At 34.7% G+C, this 25,600-nt stretch overlaps 1 protein-coding gene across 1 annotated transcript in view; it reads left to right on the top strand.

Annotated features, from left to right (window-relative positions):
- LOC105053121 (kinesin-like protein KIN-7D, chloroplastic) overlaps window positions 1-25,306 on the top strand; it is a 31,065-nt gene extending 5,759 nt beyond the window's left edge. Inside the window, exons 7-23 of the mRNA XM_010934163.4 lie at window positions 3,067-3,126; window positions 6,119-6,197; window positions 9,910-9,977; window positions 10,578-10,640; window positions 10,811-10,915; window positions 13,165-13,269; window positions 13,424-13,531; window positions 13,733-13,879; window positions 15,158-15,340; window positions 15,518-15,676; window positions 19,834-20,022; window positions 22,059-22,199; window positions 22,282-22,407; window positions 22,492-22,542; window positions 22,785-22,832; window positions 22,932-23,114; window positions 24,600-25,306. Of these exons, the coding sequence (XP_010932465.1) occupies window positions 3,067-3,126; window positions 6,119-6,197; window positions 9,910-9,977; window positions 10,578-10,640; window positions 10,811-10,915; window positions 13,165-13,269; window positions 13,424-13,531; window positions 13,733-13,879; window positions 15,158-15,340; window positions 15,518-15,676; window positions 19,834-20,022; window positions 22,059-22,199; window positions 22,282-22,407; window positions 22,492-22,542; window positions 22,785-22,832; window positions 22,932-23,114; window positions 24,600-25,106 (2,322 nt within the window). The 3' untranslated portion in view covers window positions 25,107-25,306. The remainder of the gene's footprint in view (window positions 1-3,066; window positions 3,127-6,118; window positions 6,198-9,909; window positions 9,978-10,577; window positions 10,641-10,810; window positions 10,916-13,164; window positions 13,270-13,423; window positions 13,532-13,732; window positions 13,880-15,157; window positions 15,341-15,517; window positions 15,677-19,833; window positions 20,023-22,058; window positions 22,200-22,281; window positions 22,408-22,491; window positions 22,543-22,784; window positions 22,833-22,931; window positions 23,115-24,599) is intronic.
- Window positions 25,307-25,600: the final 294 nt, after the last annotated feature.

The following is a 25,600-nucleotide window of genomic DNA, read 5'->3' as shown; positions in this document are numbered from 1 at the left end:
GAAGCACTAAATACTTGCTATCTCTTGGTGTTTTTCCAAGATACATCTAATTTCAACTGGCTTAGAACTACGCTAGGTCCATTCATTGTTAAAGGTTGTGCAAGTTTACAACTTTGTGGGTGTTATTATCATCTTAAAGCCTCGTAAATAATTGAAAAAATATTTGTGGTTGATAACTTCATTTGCCAATTCCATTGTACAATATATCATTTTCTTTGGATAAATGGTAAAAAACAAGTAATTGATAGAAAATCTACGAAGAGGTTGTCCCTCTAAAAAAAAAAGAGGTATTTATTTATTGTAATATTATATTTGAAAGTAATGAGGAAATTCATTCGTGAGAGAGATTATACATCAAGGCTTTTTATTTCTTATGTTCATTAAAATATCTAATTTTAGCAACTCAACTTTGAGAGGACTAACTATCCAGGAAGTTCTACATTGTTTTAGTTGTTGAAGAATAGGTCCTGAATTATAAAAGAAAGAAGTTATAACATTCTTATAAATAGCCTTGTCTATTTGCTTCTATCATATTCTTGGACGAAGTGTATGGGAAATCTTTGTTCCTTTTCTTTTTATATGCTTGAACCTTGAAGTTCATTTTGTAGAATAACAAGAAACATATGTTTGTCGTACATTTCTGGAAATTGGAAGTCACTATTTAGATTGTTTCATACATTTTTTGCACCATAGATCTCTCTTTATAGAAAATATGATATATCCACAAAGAAGTTGTGCTAAAAAAAAAAAAAAAAAAAAAAGAGTTGGTTATATGGTTGTTGGCTAAGGGCCAGGATAATGTTTTATTGATAATGAATCTTGGTGAGTGGTCAATGGTAATTTTCTTTTATATATAGAAAGCAAACTTTCATAATGCATCTTGACTAATTGTATCCAAACAATAGAAGATTTAAACAATCTAAATGGTTTGTCGGGTGTGCTGTTTGACTCGAGCAGTTTTCCAGATGAACCAGATCAAAATTGCAATGGGTTGTGATGGAACTTAATTTGATTAGGCATCCACATGATTTGTAGAACATCTCTTCTATTGGAAGAGTTGATAAATATTTTAATTGAACCAAACTTTTGAAGGTTTGTTTTTATTTGTGGTCGATGAGATCTAAAATTGAAGTGGTCAGTCTAATTGCTTACGAAGAAATTGCTATCCATATGTAATTGATGGATTAAAAAAGTACAAACACAAAAAATGACTACAACTAGGTGTAGAGTCAAGAGTAAGGAATATTAGATGGTTGTACGATTTCAATGCCCCGCATTTAGTTAGTACATTGTACGGAGTATGTAATGCACCACCTAACTTTCGTGTGCTATATATGTAAATCTGCTTTTGATCTTTCAGGCAGTGGCGTAAGATTTTTTTATTTTTATGTATTTTAATTTTCTTTCTTTTAATATGAGGTACATGTGAAAAGGCATAACAATACCAGGATAAGAATCAAGAACGAGAATGATGCTAGGGCAAGAAAGAAATTGAAACCGGACTGAGAAGTAGTAACATGAAAAATCTTGATGCTACATTTTGGGAGCACTACAGACTGGTAGATGTGCCTACCACAGATAACTTATTAAAAGAAACCTCAGGATGAGGAAGGATCTTGGTTAATTGCTGGTTCTTAGTGACAAGTTTCTCTGTAAGACACATTAGGATTTAGAACAAAATCTTGTGGCTTCAAAGTATTGGCATTTGATTTGGAAGATGACTGAATTATCATCTCCATGGCTTAGAGCTCTTGCCAACCGTAGGGAGATTTTCCCTCTTGGTCAAGTGGATTGGTAACCACTCAACAATAATGCTCATACATCTGACGCAGATTAACATTAATCTGGTAGAGGCAGCTTTAGACAATGAGTTGTTTCTATAAGCGATCTGTCAGACGGACAGAAGGATCCATGGAGGTCTCCAAGAAGAGCCACATTACCAAGTGATTTGATTATACCTTGAGTGGATGGAGGCCAAGAAACTAGTCATGCTTCCTGCAAATTCAAGTTTATAGAGGATGAGATGAGGTCCAATAATCATTTATCCTATCTCTAACATTAAGATGGACTCATTTGTAACTGAGAGCACAATCCAATTCCATGAAAAAACAAGCTTGTCCATATTGGGTTGGTACGTGCAGACAGCACTTTAGTTAAAGTTGCTGTGAGCTGGAATTCTGAAATTGATGGGCAATGATGATTGAATGAACTAAATCTTGAATACTTGGTGGCGAGAACAATGACAAGTCATCCTTAGAAACCTGAGACCACAGCAGTGAAAGGATGACCAAAAAACTTGAAGAGCATGTGAAGAAACTGCAAAACTCCTTGTGGCAAGAAGCATGGGATTATATTTGACATGTGATGAAGGAAGATAAAACCCCAAAACTTAGAATCAAACACCTTGATGAATGTATTTAGACAGATACACTCATATATTTGCATATGTATTTGTGTGTATCTGACAAATGTGATGAAAGAAGGATGAAGCCCCAAAACTCAGACGTGAACATCTTTCTGGACAGGTACACTCATATATGTGTATATGTATGCCTGTGTGAAGGTGGCGAACAAATCACTAAAAAATGGTTGGAGGAACTGAGGAAGTGGCAAGAGTTCTAAAACATTGCTAATGTATAATAATAATTATATCGTTACAGCTACTACACTCAGATAAAACTCAAAACTTGTGTGTTTGTATCTGTCAAGACACATAAACACATGCAGAATTATTTTAAACATGCCACTCAATACAGCTATTCATTATATGTAAATTTAACAGATGCATATATTTTTATTTTTTTGTTTCATATAGTAGTTGATTCTCATTATGTTATCCATTGTTCATCTTGTTATCTGTTTGGTACTTTTTTATTTGTGATCTTGCAAGAATCTAAGTCTCCAAAGATTTATTCTACTAAACTCTGATAGTTTATTGCGTATCTGTTTCTTTTGCTAAGGATACTGGTTGCACTGAGATGACCATTTTCATAGTGATGCTAATTACTGGACTCTTTTATACATATAGAGGATGATATTGTGCTTATTGAACCTTCTTGGTCTCAGGTTGTTAATGATTTACTGAACCCAGCAGGACAGAATCTAAGAATCAGGGAGGATCTTCAGGTGATAGATTTCCCTGTTCTTTAAAAGTTACTACTGTTCCATTTCTCTTTCACTGCTATTGCCAACTTATCTTTTGTTTTTTACGTTCTTTTGGAACTGGAAGCTTAATTTATCTGGTCATTATATTAAAACTGTGTTATTCTTATATTTATGCGAGTGTTAACATTGTGAGTTTGAATTTCTTCAGTTTTTCCACACAAAATAAAATTTAAATATAAAACTAAAATCTTTTTTTCTATACAGTAATGACTTATATTTTAAGACAGAAAGGAAGTTTGAAGAAAGAAGATAGTCCCCTCTCCCCCCTCAAAAAAAAGAATAAAGAAAGAAAGACATGCAAAAAATAGAAATAGCAAATGGATTCTATCCCAGTTAGCCCAATCCTTGTTTTGCTTTTAGGATCTACCAACCCATCCTCCCATTTTCCCAAGTTCCACAGATAAAAATCCTATGGAGGACTCATTTTAAATGATCATTATGAAGTTGTTTATAAATCACCAGCTAAGGCACTCTTGCTGATCTTAAAAACATTCACTAGAAGGAGCAGGATTTGGAAAACAGAGCTTGTTCCTGCCTCCCCTTGTCACCTGTGTGAGTCAAAACAGTTGCCTGCCCTTATTTTGTTCTCCCAAACTCTCTTGCCTCTCTTCCTTTTTTCTCCTGTATGCTTCCAAACACCCTCTTGTACTCTATTCATTTTACAGGTAGCCTTCCTCTCTTCTTCTCCCAAATGCTCCTAAATGCCAGCCAAAGTGTTGCTCGCAATGTACCCAATTTTGAGTCTATGCTGAAGAAAATGTGGTTCCAGCCAGGGCCTGACATCCCCCGATAGGTGCTGGTCATTTTCTGCCTGGGGTCTTACACTCAAATAAAGGACAGAAGAGTGGGTTGGAGAAAGAAAGCCTCTCTGTTCTTTGGACTTCACCTTTTTTTGGTTAATGGATTTCGTAGTGATTTATAATTGTGAACTCTTGAGACTTTTGTGGGTTGGATGTTTTTATACCGAGTGGGGCATGGATTTCAGTTTGAGCGCTTATTCTTACTTTTGTTTGCAAGAGGGGATTAATTGATTGCCCATTTTCTATAACCATCTGTCTCCTCCAAGCCTTTTTCTTTGCTTTGAGTTTATAATTGGTTTCTTGAAACATTACACATCACAGTAGTCTAGTGTAGAAAAAAAAAAGAGGTTTTGTTGGATTACATGTAATGCTCAAAGTTATCAATGAGTGTTAAACTTCTTCAAAAATCAAAATGACCATTTGAGGCTGGATAGTGTGTGATGCAGGACCACCTTGGCTGCCCCACAATATGTAAGTGGGCCCTTACAGTAGTGAGATAAGGGTTTAAAGCAATCCATTTGCTTTGCCGTCCAGACCCTGATATGAGGACAGTTCTGGTTGTTTTTTTGCAATTCAGAAGAAAAAGCAAAGCAGGATGAGTTGTTTAAGGGTCGTAATGGTTGTGATATGTTAGTAGAAAAATATAATTAAGGCTAAAATGTTAATGGGAGAAGGATTTATGGCTTCAAGAGTTCAGAGCAGGGAAAGATTGCAGAATTATGCAGTGATTTTAAATGGCAAGCAAAGTTCTAAGACTCTGATAGGAATCGATGGCCACAATACAATAATTCCATCAGTTACAGATAATACCAGTAATAAATAGCTGAAGAACAGACATCAATAGAGACAGGAGAAGTAAAAGACGAGAGATGAGGGGGAAACATCTGTACCCGGCTTCAGGTTTCTTTCTTCTCAAAACAATAACAAAAGCCACCCATAGAGCCGGCAATAACCCTTTTTAACTGGTTACCAACAAGCCACAACATTACATTACCTATTTGAGTCCAGTTAGGACTCTACAAAATAATAAAGAAAGCAAATACTCACTGGCCATGGTTACTGTAACTTCAACAATACATGCTACAGTGAGTTGAGCACTAAGATCCCAACTAAACTATTTATGGCCTGTTAACTAAGGGAAACTAGAAAAATGTAAAACTAGACCTCCTAACCACTTCCTAAACTGAAATAAACAGAAATTATCAATTAAATACTAAGATTGATCCATCAACTCTTCAAAAATCTTGGACTGCTGCACTTTTTAAAATCTGAGAAGAATATGGCGATTTGAGTGAAGCTTGGAGCTTTGATGCATGCTGATTTTCCATCCATAGTTGACAACAACAAGCTAAAGGAACCTTATGTGTATTCTCATGCTCTGACAAGTGGCTGAAGTGATCTTTTAAGTATTTGTGCTCCTTCCATCCATTGTGATCTGCCTTTAGGCTTTAGAATTTTTTCTTCAAGGTGATTGAATCAGGGTGTGCCAGATGGGGACTTTGAGGATTCAAAAAGTTTTTTTTTGATATTAAATTTTTACTGCATCTCATCCATCTATAGATCTCCATCAGAGGGGAAAAAAGGCTAGAGACAACTTAAAAGGTAACATGTTCCTACTATACAAAGCTTTAATATTCGTGTGTAAAAACTTTCACAAGTTAGTTTTGTATTACCCTTCTTAAAATACTCTCTTCCACTAATTCCTAAAATATCCACTTCCCCAAAATGCTCTCTCTCACTTAGGCCATGCCTAATTCAAGGATCATAGGATCTAATAACAAATAATCAGGCTGGGTGAGTATATTTGTGTTCCTAGGATGCTCGATTTTTTCTTCCTTCCCATCTTTGAGATGTAGGATGCTGCCTTATATCTGCCACTAAGCTCTGAGCCATTCATGGATCCCAAGTTGGTTTAATCCTTTCATTTCTTACTAGCTGAAATGATATCCAGTTGTAAAGGTGTGGGTTATTGATCATATGATAATTGCTCATATGTGTGTGTGTGTGTGTGTGTTTATACGTATGCACACATATATAAAATATATATATAAATATTACATCTTGTCGATTTGTTTTTGGCAGATTATCACTGTCTGCATCTTGTGTGAGTACCACTATTTTAGCAGATACTGAACTTCATTTTATGTTTTCAGGGAACATTCGTTGAGGGTATTAAGGAAGAAGTTGTATTATCTCCTGCACATGCATTGTCCCTTATTGCAGCTGGGGAAGGTGAATTTATTAATGTTGCCATCTTTCTTAGTCAACCTGTTATTTATTGTTATTAAAAGCTAACCTCTCATATGTATGTGGCTGTCCGTTGGTGCTTAAATATTCAATCATGCATGTGGACATTATTAGTATATTCTATATGTATATATTTGGGATGCTGCCCTAGGTAATGATTTGTTGTAGGTCTACCTCTTTCTTCTTGAGTTCAATATTGGTAGAGTCATGAGTATGCACTATCTATTGATTTGAGATAGTTTGACATGATTTTAAAAGGCCTCAAGAAATATCGGGAGTTTCTTTTTTTTTTTTTATGTCATAAAGGCTGATTGCTATTATTCATCTCCCATGGTGTTACTTGAAAGTTCTTCTCATGATCCAGAGATCATCTGACACATTGCGGACTAATCTGGTAACTTTGAGTAAGTTCAAACAAACTTTGGGGGCAAGATCACAACATTTAGGATTTAATCAAATACCAAAACTTTGGGAAGCCATAACTTCTAATTCGAGAAGATGATGTGACTGAAGATGATGTTGATGTATAAGTCAAGATCTACCCATATTTAGAATTTTTAAAATATTTTTATTATTTTTTATAATTGATATCTTCTTTTAATTAGGAGAGGAGTTCAATCCGATTTGGGTTGGACTTCACTAGTATAAAAAGAGGGAAGTTTTTGTCCTCTTCTAACTAGAAGAGGAATCTGACTCAAATAAAAAAAAAGTGAAACTCTATGGAATAGTATAGAATTCATACCTTCTCTTCTTTTTGCTAGGAGAGGAATCAGACTCAAATAAAGAGGACCTCACCAGTATAAATTGATGGCATATGTTGTGATTTTGTAGAAGGGGAATAGAGCAAGTGAAAGCTAACGACATGGACTCCACTTTTCACCCAACACGAGTGAAAGCAAAGGACATACACTCTATTTTCCACCTTTGATATGTACTATAATTTGTGGATCATGAAAAATTAATGAAAGTAAAAGTTTTAGGGTCTTGCTTTGTAAAATGTCTATTGTTTTTGGTGGATAGATTCAGGTTAGTGGGATGATGGAAATCCTTCTTTCTCCCTATTGGTTCAACTTGGTATTAGAGCCAAGGATCCCTACTTCATGGAGTTCTAGTTTATAATCCAAACATGCGAGCATTGCAAGCATATGGGAGAAAAACTTTTAATGTTTGAAGTACATCGAAGGACCAAGATGAGAATTGCTGCTGCTTTTACTTAACATGTGATGATGTGAAAGGACACTCAATTGGGGGTTGCCTACCTCATTGAAATCATGTTTCAACTAATGCCTTTAGCTTCAAAACCTACAACTCCAGTAACAAAATTATCTCCAACGTTTGGGGATGAAATAAGCTTGGTCTAGTGATGCTGAAAGAGATGGATACTTTATAGCAGATTTTTAATTCAAATCAGAAATCTAAAAGATTCAACAGTGGGATAGGAAGCAAGCATTTTTCGGTCTCCAATTTTAATTTGACAGGAGCTAAATTCTCCAAATAGAGGAGTTATGATACAGGTGGGCTATTGACCTTTCATGGACCAATTTGGCCACTTTAGGCTGGTATGAACAAGTTTCGAGAGCAAGATCCACAAGATGTAGGATTCAATTGAGTTCTGAAACATCAGGAAGCCATACTTTTAATTCGGGAAGAATTTGACGATGTGATTAAAGATGAGGTTGATGTAGAAGCCAAGGTTGGGCTTTTGCTGGCATTTAGAATTTTTCAAAATATTTTTATTATTTTTGTAAATGATATCCTCTTTTAATCTGGATAGGAATCTAATTCGACTGGACTTCATTAATATAAAAAGAAGTTTTCATTCTCATCTAACCATAAGGGGAGCTTGACTCAAATGAAGAGAGTAGACCTCTATGAAATACTAAAGAATTTGTACCTTCTTTTTCATCTAGTAGGAGAAGAATCCAACTCGGATAAAGAGGACCTCACTACCATAAATAGAGTGTATATGCTATGATTTTGTATAAGGGGAATAGAGGCTGTGAAAGCAAAGAGCATAAACTTTACTTTCTACCCATTAGAAGCTTTGTAGAGGGAGTGGAAGCAAAGAGCATAGACTCTACTTCCACCCATGATATGTACCACAATTTTTGTGGATCTTGAAGTCAATGAAAGTAAAATGCTGAGGGTCTTACTTTCTGAAATTTCTATTGTTAATTATTTTCCTGGAGAGATTCGAATTGAGTGGGTTGAAGGAAACTTTTTGTTCTCGCAAATAGATCATTTCATATTGATGATAGTGCCCTTTGATGTTTAATAGATGTCAAGCAATTACTGAAGAATTTTTGACTTTTATCTACTTGTTGGAATTAACCAGTGGGTCTTATTTATATAATATTGGAATTTTTACGACATGCTTTACAGTAGGTTTAAAATTATACAAACAGGAGGGCCTTCCCAAAACCTCACCCGAGTATCATTGCTCTTTTTGTTGCAATGTCTTGTTTAGCTGCAATGCTTGGCTGAGTGGTTGTGTTAATGTTTGGTGTTGGAGTTATACATTGGCTGCAGTCTTTACACAGTGCCTTTGTTGAGCTAAAATTGATTGTGACCACCATTACACAGTTGAGCTACTTCCCCCTTTGAGATCTTTTGGAATAAATAAAAGTTACTGAATCTAGAAAATTGAATCATCTTTGCTATTGGAACATTTGTTTGGACTTTGGACTGATTTACCAGGGTGATCTAGCTAGAACTTATTGTTCCATCAAGTTGACCAAACCCTATATCAAATGAAAAACATAAATGATGGAGCATTTAATATTAATTTGTCTTGACCATGGTTTTAGATGCTAGTTTGCGTCGTTCATGCCTTTGCTATGCTATTGGTGGCACAGGCCACTGGTGCACTTTGATACCCTATGTATACCAAGGTATCAACTCATGCCATTTCTGCAAGAGCCAATATAGGTTCATATTACTTAATATTCATGCTAATTTTGGAATCTAACGTCTCATTTATGTTTCTATTAATTTTGTCTAAAAAATATTCTTTAGTTAAAAATGGAATAGTATCAAAAATCAAATGTTAGACTATTGCATAAATCTGACTAAGATTTATGATATATCATGAAATTATGCCAACGTTTTGGCATGATTCTCTTTTTTTTTTTTTTTTCTATTTCTTTCCATCTATGGATTTAAAAAGGAAAAATGAAGGGGGAAATAGCTGGATCGGAACTCTTGCTAACCCTTCTGCTCCCTCTCTTTCTCCTCTCTTACCTTGAAACTAAGGGAGGAGAAAAGTGCGTCGGGCCCTTTCTTCCTCAATTGGTATGTCTTGAACTAGTACGGGGCCCTAATTGGGCCAAATCTGCACGGAACAAAGCGATTTCTGGCGGTTTGGCCTAGTAGGGACTGGTTTGCACCGGTTCAAGTACAAACCCATTTCGAGACAACAAATCGTCCTAGTTTATGTTCATTGTGGTATGGTACTGACCTAATTGTGCAGTTCCTTGATAGGAACCTTTGACTATCTTTAAATTTTTTTGGCGTACTGCTATGGTACTGGTAATGTACCGCATTAGTCTTCTGTTTGTACATTGTCTGGTACCGAGACTTTGAACCTTGGTCAATAAGTTGTTTGCATCGGAAAGATGCATTTGTATTGTCTTTCTTCATGCAGTATACTAATGCCTTCTTTATCTTGCTAATGATGATAATTTTGACTTGGAGACAGAACATCGACATGTGGGATCTAATAACTTCAATTTACTAAGCAGCAGAAGTCATACAATATTCACACTGGTAATAGCCTGCAGTTTACTGGAATTTATATTGGAATTTAGAAACATAGTTATGTCTTGTTGTTGTTGCATTTCCTTATTGAAGAATTTGTGCCTAACCTAATTTTGGCTGATCTAATACGGTTCCGTAGCTTTGTAACTCTTCTGTCCCATTTTATATATTCTCTTTCGTTATTGAAGAATTCTGCCTAACCTAATTTTTATAATGGGTGAGGTATATAATTCAAATTTTTGCCACCTTATCAGCTTATCTAAAAATCAGGGCTTGTAATATCTTTTAATAACCATTGTGCATCAAATACTATCTTTTTAGTTAACTCCATTTTAAACCTGGGTTCCTGTCATTTGCAAAAACTTGCAATCATTATCCTAGACCAGTATGCGGGATGTGCAATTCGTGTGCTGTATTTAAGAGCGGTGCTGTTTATACAGTGTATCAAGGCTTGGAGAAGGCTTCAATGTTCAGCTTTGCATGCTGGACTCCAAGCTTTTCATGTCATATATAGAAATTTAAATTATGATTCACATACACTTGCTGTCATCATACTAGTTTTTGAATTCCAGATTGGCATTTATGTTTTGCTGTCCTGCTTTGCGACAGACAATAGAGAGTAGCCCCTGTGGTGAATGTAGTGAAGGGGAAGCAGTTCATCTTTCACAACTTGTAAGTCTATATATGTGGTGCTTCTTTAAAGTCTATATATGTAGTGAGGGGGAAATAATTTATCTTTATTCTATTTAAAGTGTATAGTGATGTTGAATATGTTTGATGTATGCTCTCATAGAATGGTACTATCTGTTGATTCCTTATAAATTTCTTTTACTCATATGCAGAACCTCATCGATCTGGCAGGTTCAGAGAGCTCAAGGGCTGAAACTACTGGAGTACGTCGAAAAGAGGGATCCTATATCAACAAAAGCCTATTAACTCTTGGAACCGTAAGGCCTTAAACAAAAATGTTCACATTTATTTAAATTGTCAAATATGTTTCTCCAGTAAACTAGTTTAGCTTCTGCAATTTTTAATTATATCATCATTTTTGTGCTTATATGTGTATGCCTTGTTTGTTCCTTCAAATATTGATGATGCCATGAGCTTGATAGTAGTATAGAACCTTGAATGCACACCCAGTATGCTCAATCTAAGTAATTGCTGGTGACAGCTTCTCGCTGCCCATCTTTGATACAAACTATAAAGAAAATTTTTGAATGATCTAAGAAACATCTATTTATCTAGAGGGTCCATATTCATGCTTTCATCAATTTTGTGGATGTGTATCTTTTCATGCGTTAATTAAGATTATTAACTGACATGAGAGAGAACATTGCAAAAAATCTCACTCAGGTATGGAAGACATAGTGGGATTCATAATTTTGTCATGCATCTCCTTGTTCGAATTAGAAATTTGTTTGATGACTTCGAATTTGTTCACTCATATATTCCCAAATGGAGGATGGCGTATGTAGTGAGCCTGTACATTGTAGTGGGAAAACTGATGCGCTTATTCATGTTTTCCTTCTGTATATGTAACATTATTTGCATTTTCTCACACTTTTAATTTTCATAAATGTGTTCATTGGTAAATGGTCTGATGAGATATAGAGAATAAAAGCTCTTTAGGAGAGAGCTTCTGTTTTACCATATGATGTGAAAGTTAGTCTCATATAACTTTTATGTCGAAGGCAAAATTTGGGAAGTTAAGTAAGGTGTGGGATATCAGATATGCCTTTCTAAGCCTCTAATTTGTTGTTTTGATGGATCATGTTTTTAAGCTTCTTGACTAATTCCATTCTTGGGCATTTGTTTTTTGTTTCTCCCTTTCTAATATCCATTTGACATTGTAGAGGCAGCACTTTAATCTATATCTGTAATGACATCCATATGTTTTCCTACGCACAAACAAAGAACAAAAAGGAAAAAAGGAAAAAAAAGGAAATGAGAAGAAAAGGCTATAAACTGATTTCTTGCTATAGTAAAATTAAGCAGGGTCATAATCTGTCCAAATCATTTGTCAATGCATTTTATTTACAAAATCCATTTTTTCTAGGACCAGAATTACTCCTTGGTCTTCCCCATTGTTGGGCTTAGTTAATGTAATTGTGATAAGTTGTTCTATATAGAAGTTCCACAATTTGGATCCAACCCAAGGTTCAGGTTGTCATAGTGCCACTCATAGTTTGCCATACCATATGTATCATGCCATGAATTTTATGATGCAAATGCAATATTGGACTATTGGGATGGTTAGGTACACTATGAAACTGAAATTCACTTCTGAGGTAGCATTACTTGTTTATATTTAAGCTGGAACACCCAAAGTGTTGTTTCGACAGAAGTCACGGGACTGTTATATGATCTTATTCAGATCCCATTCTAAGACCACTTTTCCCTTAATATGGGTATGATTCCTGTTCTTGAAGAAAAATTAATTTGAGGAACATCTCTTGAAGGAGATAAATTTGATTTCTGTCTTTTGTTTTTTCTTTCTTTTCTAAATGAAATGCTAATTTGTCCTTTTTTTGCTAAAAACCATTTTGCAGAGCATTGTTAGATCTTTTTTTGTTTTTGAATATTACATGTATCTATGGCTAGAGTGAACGATGTTGGGAAGATTAGATGGATGTTCCCTGTCTTGCTTTGATCCAAACTTATAAATCAAAACTATAGCTACTTAAGTTCATGCAAAAGTTTTATCTTCTTAATATTGTTGAGTATGTGCAACCCACAGAGCTCTAAAGGTAATCATATTTTAAGTTCAGATTTTTGTAAAGAAATTTGTTTAAATTGAAAATTGTTATATTTTAATCTCATATTTATTACCGATAATAATGGAAAAATGTCATGCCCATGGATTTTTATATAATTATAGGGACCAAATTTTATAATTAAAAGTATTTGACTTTAATAATCAACTCAACTCAGCCTCAATCCCAAACTAGTTGGGTTGGCTACATGAATCCTTTTTCCCCATTTTACTCAGTTTGGGGTCATACTTTCTAAAAAAAAAGTTTTTCGACTTTGATAACTCATATAAATGGGAAAATACATCTCTTTAAACCATTTCTACTTCATGTTTTGGATATATCAACGTTTTGTCAGTCATATTTACATTGTTTAAATCCATTATTTTGCTTTATTTATTTGATTTTGCAAGTTTACTCATTGAACTTCTTCAGTTTTTTTTCAGGTGATTGCAAAGTTAACTGATGGAAAAGCTACACATATTCCATACCGAGATTCTAAATTGACTCGACTCCTCCAGTCTTCCTTGAGTGGTCAAGGGCGTGTTTCTGTAAGATACACTTAGTTTTACTTATGACATAAGCAATTAACACGAACAAGGAATCAAGGAGTGGTTTGTAATGCTAGAGTTGTCTTGTTTATTAAACAGAAGAATATTATTGTCCTAAAGTATTCAGTAGTTTCACCTGTCTTCTGTTATACAGCTCATCTGCACAGTGACTCCATCCTCAAGCAATGCAGAAGAGACCCACAACACATTGAAATTTGCTCATCGTGCAAAACACATTGAGATTCAAGCATCACAAAACAAAGTATGCTTCTTTATCTTGTAGAATTAGTACATAATCTTACTTTAGTAACAACTGTGGATCAACTTTCTTAAGAGAGAGTTGCTTCTCCTAGAAATCAGTCCTATGTTTTGTGCATTATATTCCATGTTTTGTCTTTTTCACTTGATTTCTTTTTTCTCTTTATTGTAATTTTTTCTCACATGCTTTGTCTATGTTCTGCAGATTATTGATGAAAAATCTTTGATCAAGAAATATCAAAATGAGATTCGTAGTTTAAAAGAAGAGCTAGAACAATTAAAAAGGGGCATTGTGACTGTTGCTCCCTTAAAAGATATGGGAGAAGACGATATTGTTCTCTTGAAACAAAAGGTGTGCCTTTTCTACTAATTCTGCAATTTGTGGAAAATGATCTTTTTCTTCTATTTATTGACAGTTCATGTTGATGTAGTTAATCTGCTGAGCGTTTGATAATTTATCTAAAATGCTAAATATTATTCAAATTGATATTATAGAGCTATATAAGAATGTTATGAAACTTGATGTTTGAGATCCATCATCAGAAAGTGAACAAATAAAATGTTTAGCCATGAGAAACAGCACAAAAAAAAACTTTTGATGAAAACCTTCATAAAAATCTTCATAAGAGGCTCAGCTAAAGCATCGCTTTGAAGTTTGGTTTGATGGATATGGGAAAATTTGTACTTAACCTTTATTTTGTTGAGTTGGTGCAATAATAAATTCTCACTCATTCAAAAGTTTCTTCACATCTAGATGTTAATAATAATGCAGTTTTTTGAACCCATCCTAGATTCTTCCACAATTGTTCCTCCTTATGTTGGTCTTCACACTTTTTAATGGCACATCTCTGTTTCAAAACTTTTTCTTCTTTTGTCATGTCAGAAATGTTGCCACTTTTGATGCTGTCTAGAATTGATCTAGACCCACTCCCCAGTAGAGTCCTTTATCAGTTTTTTATTAGCATATTTATTATTTTTCCTCTACTATCTCTTGCACTTAAATCTCGGTTGAGAACGAGTGAGTTTATGACAACTAATTCCGATTTCGATTTTGGGGTGTTTTTTCTGAGCCATCTTAGACATAGGAGGATAATGTGCCACCATTACATTTATCATTAAAACTGAAGTAAAAGAATTTTTATCATCTTTGACAAGAACATTCATTAAACTCTGACTATATGCTGTTCCCTTGCTATGCTTCTGAAAGTTGCAATTACCATCCCATGATATTACTTGAGGGCTGACAACTGGAATATGTCCAGTGAAGTTATGGATAGGCAACCTAGATGGATGATTTGAATATAAAGGAAGAACTCTATACCTTATACTAATGAGATCATCTGATGAGCAAAGAACTTATTGGTTTTATCCACATCAAATACTTGTGTGGACTGATTATCTGCAGTACGTTACTAAAAAGGAAATTAAGGCATCACTTGCTGTGTAAAAGTCACTTTGCATACTCAGTGCTCTATAGTATTTTTAAAAATTAAAAATATCAGTATTGATACTTCGTAAATGTTTAGATGTCTTCTTTACTTATTAGAAATATCAGCCTTTTAACACAAATTTGTTTTACCTTTTTCTTTTAATTTTCGATTTTAATTAAAATATGATGATGTGTATAAAGCTAGAGGATGGTCATGTAAAGTTACAATCGAGGCTGGAACAAGAAGAAGAAGCCAAAGCTGCTTTGCTGGGAAGGATACAACGATTAACAAAACTAATTTTGGTATCTACAAAAGCCACCCAATCTCCAAGGTTTCCTCAACGTCCTGGTCCAAGGCGAAGACACTCGTTTGGAGAAGAGGAGGTATGGTGATTAGCATTGATCCACATAAGTTCTTGAATAACTAATTTTAATTAATAGCTTCTAATGAATATTGTCATAGACCCATAAATATATCGTCTCAGTTCCCATGCAGTTAGGGTGTTATTCTTCCCAGCACTTTAAATTACTCTGATTGTTGGTATTCATGTGAATGTGCAGCTTGCTTATCTCCCATATAGGAGGAGAGAGATGATCTTGGATACCGAAAACAGTGAATTTTTTGTTCCACTGGAAGGATATGGTGAAACTATTGATGATGCTTCCAAGGAGGAGAAGAAAAACCGAAAGCATGGGCTCCTAAATTGGTTCAAGCTTCGGGTATGCATAAATCTCTATTGGAAAGATCCTTGGTATCAGGGAAATCCATGCATTTAACACTTTATCACAGACCGAGTTTGCTGATTTATTACGAGTTCTGTCTATAAATTTGTTCTGGTTCTTTTCTAATCTAAAGTAGAACTTACTAATGGATGTTATCTTGTCAGGATGTTTTTTCACCATTATATTTGTCTGTGACCTCATTTAGTAATGGTCGACACTTGATAAGAATATTGTATTATCTATACTTCGTTTATGTTGAGGTATATCTTCAAAGATTTAGTCATGGTACTGGTTTGAATTTGACCTTATGGTTGTGTGATCATTTTATCATCACATTATCTGCAACTAGATACAGATATGTGTTCACTGGATATAAACTATAAAATAATAAGGGCTTAAGGTTGTTGATCCCTTATGGAACCCAGCTACTGTGTTTTTGTTGTTACATCCTGTTAACCCAACATAATGCGTAAATTGTTATAACCAGTATATAGAGCCCTATTAGTTTTTCTTTCAGAAACTCTGCTTGTTAGTGCAATTAGTTCCATTGCAGTGCTTCATTTGGAGCCAATACTTAACACTTTTCATGATGACCATTGAAGTTGTTGCTCTTGGTAATTGCACATCATCCACAATGCATAGCACTATGCAAGATATGGGCATCAAGGTTATGATAGCTGTATAAAAACTAGTGCTGCATATAGTAAAATAGAAAGAGAAAATTGTGAGAACGAACATCAATTTTGATTGTGTGTATGCATTAACAAGCAAAATTGATGTTCATTCTTTTCTTTTATCAACCTTCACATTCTAAAAATTGCTGTTAGACTATCTCTATAATTGTAAAGAATTAATCATGTCTAAGGAACATTAAGGACAGCTAGAGCTGCAGGCTCTGTTGTCTCTGCATGGTATGAACCAAAAACAGCCCCATCTTCATGTTTGAACAATTTTAGGTTTTTTTCATATGGCAGCAATTACAATTAACATCAATCATCCATGTAACATTCAGAGCACTGTCGATGTTGTTCTCATCATTTAGGTACATACTTTCTTCTCATACAATTTTTTGCATACACAGTGCATAAGCTTGTAAATTTTCTCCCAGTTTGCAAATATTTCTTTAACTGATAGGAGGCAATTAGCAAGTGGTTGCTTGAATTCTTCCAATGGCAACTGGTTATACAGTTATACTATCACTGCAGTTCATAGTTGATACTCTGTGCTGCAATAATTTGGTGGTGACAGTCCTGGAATGTTGAAACTTGTTGTATAAAAGGCAAGAAAATCAATCAGTGCTTCCTAGTTACAAAAAAGTGCTAAAACCATGCCGCAACAGACCTTTAAAGCACATAGAGTTTAGTTATATATTAGTGATCCTACCGGTCCCATCTATTTGTGCTTTTAACTCAACTGAAAGTGAATATTTGCATAGATTCACTCTGAAACATATCACTACTAATTCAACAGCATATATGAGGTGCATGACATATCAAGGTCTGCAATCTCGGTGCCTCATACCGTCCTGGTACATTACTTTTTCAGTACAGTATGGTCTGGGTATGCTACGATCATTATGGTATGGTATGCACCCTATATTGAGATAGCTTCCGAATCTTTTTTTTCACTTTTTATCATGGTAGTATGGTACCATCCAAAACTGGGCGGTGTGGGTTGGTACCGAGTGGAACCAGGTGGTTCCGCCTAGTTTGGCCCAATTCTAGTATTGAACCAGCAAACCGATCCAGTTCTCCTTCAATTTGGTATGGTACTCCCCGAACTAGATGTGCAGGTCAGTTTTCCATGATGAGACCATCCTTTCCTTTTAACTTGTTGACTGCTTCAAATTTGATTGCATCTCATGAATAATGTCAGGTACATATATCTTCATGTTTTTACACCGTTCACACTATACATTCCTCAAAATTCCATTAAATACATGTGGACCCTTCAATGTTTATGCAATAATTTATGCATATGGACTTTGCTTTTGCTAATTTGTGCTGTTTGGGCCAAAATCACTAGTTCATGGACTTATTTTTACTGGTCAAAGCGTATTTAGTTGCATTTTTAGGTCCTTTAGGGATACGTAGGCCGTTGGTGTAGATTTGCAAAGCGAGTGGTAGAAATCCTGCACCCCATTGCTTCCCTTCCTTTACTTCCAAACATCAGTATTATCCAGTAAGATCTTCTCTTTAATTTCTTGTTTTTACTCCTTATAAGAGACATGCATGATAACTGATTTCTACAGGATTTCTTGTATGTTTGTGACTATTCTACCTTAAAGCTTCTTTACCACTATTTGGTGATCTGTAGTGAAAGAACTTTTATAATCAATAATTGCCCACTGGCATCAACATCATGCTGGATGCACACAAGGTTCTAAATAACAGTATTATAACCATTATGATATTGATTTTATGTAATAACAGGAGAAAAAGATAATGGTAATGATATTGCATTTTTTAGCATTATAATGGTTGGTTATAACATAAATAACAGCTGTTATTTCACTTGTGTCTTTCTCTATGTAAAGCACTATTTTTCAAATTTCATTTTTTCGCATCAAATTTCCCTTTAAATTTGATTGTATGGTCTAAAGACATAATATTTTTTATCTAATGAAAAGTGAATGGATTCCTGTTATTACTTGTTTCTTTCTATTATAACACCATTATAATAACCATTATAACAGTGATTATTAATATAAAAATTTTGAAATGCTACTTTTTGAGGCAAACAATGGCCATTATAACTGTTATTATTGTCAACAATGGTTTTCATGGGGGTGTGCATAATGTGTTATTTAAAACCATCGATGCCTATTGATAATTTTTGGTGAAGTTGTGAAAGTACAATGCTTTTCATCTTAATCCTGACTTTTAGAGGTTAATGAAATACCAAATATAGTATTTGTTGTCAAAAAAAATATGATATGAATGAACATTGTCAACTTGCTGGTTCTTGGCCAAGCTGGTGAGAATTGAAGTAAAGCTATTTCCCAGGCTAGGTTTCTATGCTTGTTTTTGCATAACATGAAAAGATTTATAGTCAGATGACAGATGAAGCTGGCAGTGAGTTTTGATGATACCTTGTTGTTGAGGAGCGGTGATGGTGAAAGTTTATATCTCACACATCTTTGATGAGGAGACATTTTTTCCCTCACGACCAATGCCTTATGAAGTTAACAATTAGGGGCAAGTGATGTAGTTCTAGAAAAAAGGAAAGACATTCTTGTATCATGTGAGCCTTCATGGAGACTAGACATTTGATGGACACGGCAATATGCAAAAGCACTGAGGCCACAATCAGATGTATGGGCCTCAAAGAAAGAAATTTACTCTTACTAAGTGACATAAGGATTGGCAATGCTCTTGAAAGGAATTAATATGCCATTTCATATTCCATCGCAGAAGCAAAATGTAATTTGCAATCAATTATTGAGCAACAAGTCATCACCAAAATAGCCTGCAAGCCTTATCATTTAGTAACTTTAAGTAGCTAATAGTGAGATTACCCTTTGTTTACGTGATCCCACTGCCAAAAAAAAAGGGAACCAGATCACAGTATTCATCCTTATCCACAAAATAGTTGAAGGTATTCACTTAGAAATTTGTTATCATTCAGTTCACAATGTTAATTATCTTTGAGAAATCCCAAGATACTTGTAGAAAGAACTGTTCATTGGATATGATGCTTTGAACAAGGAATTCACGGATAGTTGAAAATATTTATCAGCAATTTCCATTTGTCTCTAACAGGACCACTACGGTCTCTTTATATGGAATCATAACAAAGGATGATTCTTGCATTCTACTGTTTCTATGATATGGACAAAAGATAAAAAATCCTCCTTCAGAGCAAAAGGGCCCTCTCATATAAGGACCAGCAGAGCATTTGGCTCATCATTATATTAATGGTTTGATTTCCTCTACAGCTGATTTGTGTTTAGTTCTTCCCTCTTCTTGTTTACTTGATGTACATGTGAGCATGTAACCTGAAAAGGTGCTTCATGCTTCAAACTTTGTGTTAGAATGTCTAATGTAGGTTCATATTCTAGTAATCCTCTGGAATGCTGCTCTTTTTTTTTTTCTTTTATATTGTAACATGCTTCTCTCTTTTGGTTCATGTATAATTTAGAATTCTCTCTTCAGAAACGTGACAGTGGTGGAACAACATTGACAAGTTCTGATGGTGACAAATCAAGTGGGACAAAGTCATTCACTGCACCTTCAACTCCTCATGCGGAGAGTATAAACTTTCATGTGGAACCAAGAAATTCAAATTCTTTAATCACAGAAAATATTCCTGCTGATAATCTTTCTCTGCAGGACACACCTCTGGTATGAAGTTTATGTAATATATATGTGCATGTGGCTTCTTGTTTAACCACTAAGTTCACTTATTGGGTTATGCCATATATTTAAATCTGAAAGAAACTAAATTCAAGTATTGAGTGCAGTCTATGAAATTTAGATTATCAGAGGGTATAACATCACCATTTACTGTCATTCTGAGTTTTCCCATTCTTATAGAATGCATTTATTGATGCTATAAATTCTTATTCCTTGGTGAAAATTGTTCACTAATTGCATTCGGAGTTTGAACACCATTAGCAGTTTAGCACAATTTTTTTCCATAGATATGCTTGCTTGACAATGAAATATTACCTAAGCATCATGTTTTATGTGATTTTTGTAAAATTTTGGGCCTCATCTCATTTGAATTGATATCTCACCTGCATACCATGGTTCCATGTAATTCTACCACATCAAGTTTTACTTTAGAAGCTTTGTCTGAAATAAGGATTATTTGGCTTATACATCTCCAAGAAATTCGAAATTTTAAAATTAAAGAGTAAGATAGAATGATTTTAACTATGTTATTAACATTTTTTTAGGCAGATTACAAGGTAACAAAGGAGAAAACCATGGACAGTAATGAAAATGGTAAAACTATGTTCTTATGTTCCTTCTATCATACGATATGATGGAAGATATACAAATCCAAACAAGTTAAAAAGAAGATACAGCCATAGAGGTATGGAGCTATTAAAGTATATAAGTCTACAATGGATTGCTCATGGAATAAGTTAGATGTGGATTAGTATTTCTTGAGACTATACAGTTATTTGAGAGATATTTAGTAGATTTTTTAGCTTGGTGCACCTTGTGTTTAGGATTTATTATGAACAATAACATGCTCCCACTTGGTGCAGCATGTGGAGAATTTCACCCTAAAAGTTATGTGAATCTGAAATTAAGTGTGCATGCACTTGCTAACTAGGCAAGCAATCATTGTTTAGAGAAAAGAATTCCCATATTTTACAGTTTACTCAACTTATTGTAGAATTTGAGTACCTTTCTTGTGTTTTGGTTTAGAGTAAACATATTTGGCTGTTAGTCCAATAGATGTTGAGGTTTATAATTTTGGTTTTTGACAGCGATTCAGCCAGACTAAAAGTTCTTTTTCATATTTGAAACATTTCTGATAGTTTCAGGAAAAGCAATTCAGAACATGAAACATGCATTGAGTGAAATTATAAAGAATATTCAAGGAAAATAAAAAGTTGATCTGTTGTTCACAAATTACAAGAGTGAAGATGTGACATTTGAAACACTAATCGTGAAGAGTATATGATGTTTTTAGTGTGAGCTTGCCAAATGACAAGGCTGAGTGTAATGGGATTAGTCAAGATTATCAATTTTTAGCCATTGTTTTTCTTTATTTTTTAAGAAAGGGAAATGGTAACACAGACTAGGGAAAATTTTGGAGCAAGTTATGCTCAAATTGTAATGTGACTTCATAACATGTTTTGTTAAAAATATTTAATGTTTAGGTGTAAAAGGTCTATCTTCTTTCCTGATCTAGCTGCCAAAAGGGAAAAGAAACATGGAAGGGGAAAGACATACTTTTAAGATAAAAGATTGATAATCATTGAATTATGTCTAGAATGCAATATTTAAGAATCTTATACGTTTGATGTGGATGTATGAGGCAGACAACATAAAAACCGAAAAGAAATGGAAAAAAGCACATTTTCTTTAATCCTCTTTTGGGGCTGCTACATGCCTATCTGCTTTAATTTGCTTTAGAACCATGGAACAACGTTGGCCCATGTAGATCAAGCTTTAATGTTGTCAGTATTTTTATCTAGTTTGATGGGATAATAATTTTCATTCTTCTTGAGCAGTTAATTGTTAGGCCTGCTTAAGTAATGAAGTTGACAGAATGTCATACCTTGTTCTTTTTTTTCCCTTTTTGTTTGGAGTATACGTATTGTCAAATATCAAGTGCTATATGTGTGGCTTCTGTTTCAGGAATGTTATTTGGAATATTTTTTAAACTTAATTAACTTCCATGTGTTATCTTATGATAGACCAGCATTAAAACTATAGACCATGTTGATTTGCTAAGAGAGCAACTAAAAATTCTGTCTGGAGAAGTAGCACTTCATTCTAGTGTTTTAAAGCGATTGTCAGATGAGGCAAACAATAATCCAAAGAACGAGCAGATTCAAGTAATGTATCATTTCCTATATTCTTTTCTCGGTCAATATGTGTAAAGCATGTAGGTCTTGCTGATATATTTTGAACTTGCAGATGGAGATAAGGAAGATTAGCAATGAAATCAAAGCCAAAAACCAGCACATAGCTTCTTTAGAACAGCAGATGGCTGATTCAATTTCTGCTAATCAAAACAAAATGGACAAACTGGGTCTCTCACCGGTGATTTTTTTAACATGTAATATATTACTCATTTTGATTAAGTATAAATAAATAATCAATTTTTTACCTTTGTTTTTGTTGCAGTCTTATGCTGAACTGGTAGAACAACTCAATGAGAAGTCTTTTGAACTTGAGGTAACTAAGTTATCTTTAAATTGTACTCTTTCATGTAAATCTTTGCATAGATGCATCTCCAAATACTTTGTGGCAAGTGGATTAGTTTAAAGTTGTCATTACTCCGAACGAAACCTCACCTGTGCTTTTGTGAATCATTTGACTGGAAAATTTGGAATATGTAAAGAAGCTAATCAAATTGGATATATTTTGGCTTGTATTGAAAACTAAGTTTGGAGATGCTGTTGGGTGATCTATTCCAGGTGAAAACTGCAGATAACAGAGTGATACAGGATCAGCTGCAACAAAAGGTGAAATTTAATAATAGGTTATATTTATCTTCTCTTGGTTGTATGACCATTGGATACAAATCACCCAGTTGTAACACTTGAATTGATTCTCCTTGTTAGATATGTGAATGTGAAGAATTGCGGGAAACAATTGCTTCACTGAAACAACCGATTGCCTCTTCAACAAGTTGTGAATCACAACATTGCTCTGGGGGAACTAATTTTGAGACAGAGTTCCCTGCAAGCAAAGAAAATGCACCATTGAGAGATGTTACTACAGAGTTGCTGCAGCAAGCACATATGGTCAGTTCTATGCCTATATGATTCCTCTATACCTAGAAATCATGGACTTGACACATGAATATCGATGTGCCAATATAGCAATTCATAAAAGGATCGGATATGAAAAAGTTGGGGTATGGCAATGAATAACTTTTTTTTTTTAATATATGTGGAAAAAAAACACCCATATAGAACCAATAATTCAACCCATGCTTCCATGATAACATCAGCATCCTAATCTCTAAAAGTAGCTACGCATCACACCCCCCCAAACCCCGAAACACACACGCACACAAAAACCACAAAAAAAGAGAAAAAAAGGAAAAATAGAAGCAGCATCCCGGATGCTTGGAGGTATATGAGAAGTATTTTCTAGCATATGGGAGAAAAATCCATTCCAAAAAAAAAAAAAAAAACTTAAAATAGCTTCCTGGCATATATCCTATCCATATGCAATATGTGTCGGTATCTGATATGCATATTGTCTATGGACATGGTCTATACTTATATTCTTTGTTCCATGCAAGAAGTTCAAAAGAAGTGCCATTTGTTTGTTTACCATACAAAAATTTTTGCGTTCACAAAAGTAAAATTTAGCTCTAATAATGACATAATATTTGCATCCCTTCTTTTGTGACTCTTATAATCATCCACTTAGAAGAGGTGACATCCTATTCGTCATTTATCTGTGTTCATATTTTTTCTCACTTCCTACATCAGGGCCATAAGCAGCAACTCTATTCTGGTTTGCATTCCACAATTGTAGCATGCAATTTATGTAAGTTTGCCTATTTAGATCATAATTTTTACATGTGATATAAATGCAATTCCAGCATGGAGTCTTGACTTTTATCCTCTCTGCTTAGCCTTCTCCTTTTGTGGAGGCTGGAAAGTGCTTGATTTATTTCAAAGTTGGAAACATTGCAGGGTTGCTTCCCAGTTCCACGAGTCAAGCTGACATATGAGATAGATCTCACAACCCACCATTTGAACTACTAATTTTACTGGCAAATGCCTCTTGTCCATGTCTTGCTTATTGAGACTTGGAAACAAATTTTGAATATTGACATTAAGTTGAGAACTAGTAATAAAATTGTCAAACTTTAATGGGCAATCGTGGAGTTTATGAAGCTAAATCCTCAGAGATGTAGTTAAAGCTTACCGTTCAAGATCACTTGTCAAGTATTTTGCGGAGAAAAAAAAAACAACTTAGCATTGTCCTATAAATGTGAAAACTTCATGCACTGCAAGTTGGGGATAATCTATGTAGCTCTAGAGCATTGAATATTCTTGTGAATCCACCAATAAAAGGGCTCGATAAATGGACAATTTGTTTAAAATATCATGGATAAATGATTGACAAAAGCAGGTTGACTTTCTGGAGTGCATGTGGTTGTAATATTCACTGTAATTCTTGAGATAATATTCTCTCTCTTTTTGAGGCATCTTTTTTTATAATACATCCTGTCAATACCGTCCACTAAAATTCTTTATTGACTCCCTTAGGCTTCCGAGATTGAGGAACTTAAGCAGAAAGTAGCTGAACTTACTGAAGCTAAAGCGCAACTAGAAACCCGAAACCAGAAGCTGGCAGACGAGAGTGCATATGCCAAAGGGTTGGCTTCCGCTGCAGGTGTGGAGTTGAAGGCACTGTCAGAAGAAGTCACCAAACTCATGAACCATAATGAGAGGCTGGCTGCTGAATTAGCTTCAGTGAGAAGTTCTGCTCAGCGGAGAGTGAGCAATGGACCAAAGAATGCCAAAAGAGACAACCACCTCAAGCGGCATGAACCAACACCCAGGAGAGAAGTGAATGCTAGCTATGAAAGAGAGCAGACACTTGAAGCTGTGCTTCTGGAAAAGGAGCAGAAAGAAGCAGAGCTTCAGAAGAAAGTAGAAGAATCCAAACAGAGGGAAGCCTTCCTAGAAAATGAACTGGCCAACATGTGGGTTCTCGTAGCAAAGCTGAAGAAATCTCAAGCAAATGAACCTGATGAATTAGATGCCAAATGAAATTGGGTTGGAAAGCGAAGATAAGAGTGGATGGTGAGAGTTATTGTTTTGGTTGGTCCATGGGATATCGGTTTTTGTATGTAAGAAAAATATTGTATATTGAGCTTGTTTTGTATCGTGAATTGGCGTTGTTCTTATTTGTTTCTATTTTATATGTCAGTTTTCATTCAAATTATTGATCGAGTTGCGTTGACTTTTAACTGGTGCGAATTGTCCTCCATATTTTGCAGAAATGTTGCATCTTTGTGTGATGTCAGCCCGCCAGAAATTTTTATCATTGCTTCAAGTTGTCGCTGATCTGAATAATTTGTTATGGCATCAATCCTCGTAACGTTTCAGAAGATAAGGAATCTGGTCCATAGATTTCCACTTGATGAACAAGTTAAGATGCAGTTATGCTAGCTGCTTTACATTTTAATGTGGTATATGGGTAGGAGTACATATTTTTTTGTGGAAGCTAATGAAAGGCAAATAACTAGAAGATTCACTGATGA

Source organism: Elaeis guineensis, chromosome 10 (genome assembly GCF_000442705.2).
Source record: "Elaeis guineensis isolate ETL-2024a chromosome 10, EG11, whole genome shotgun sequence".
Lineage (NCBI taxonomy): Eukaryota > Viridiplantae > Streptophyta > Magnoliopsida > Arecales > Arecaceae > Elaeis > Elaeis guineensis.
This window is presented reverse-complemented; position numbering and strand designations above follow the sequence as displayed.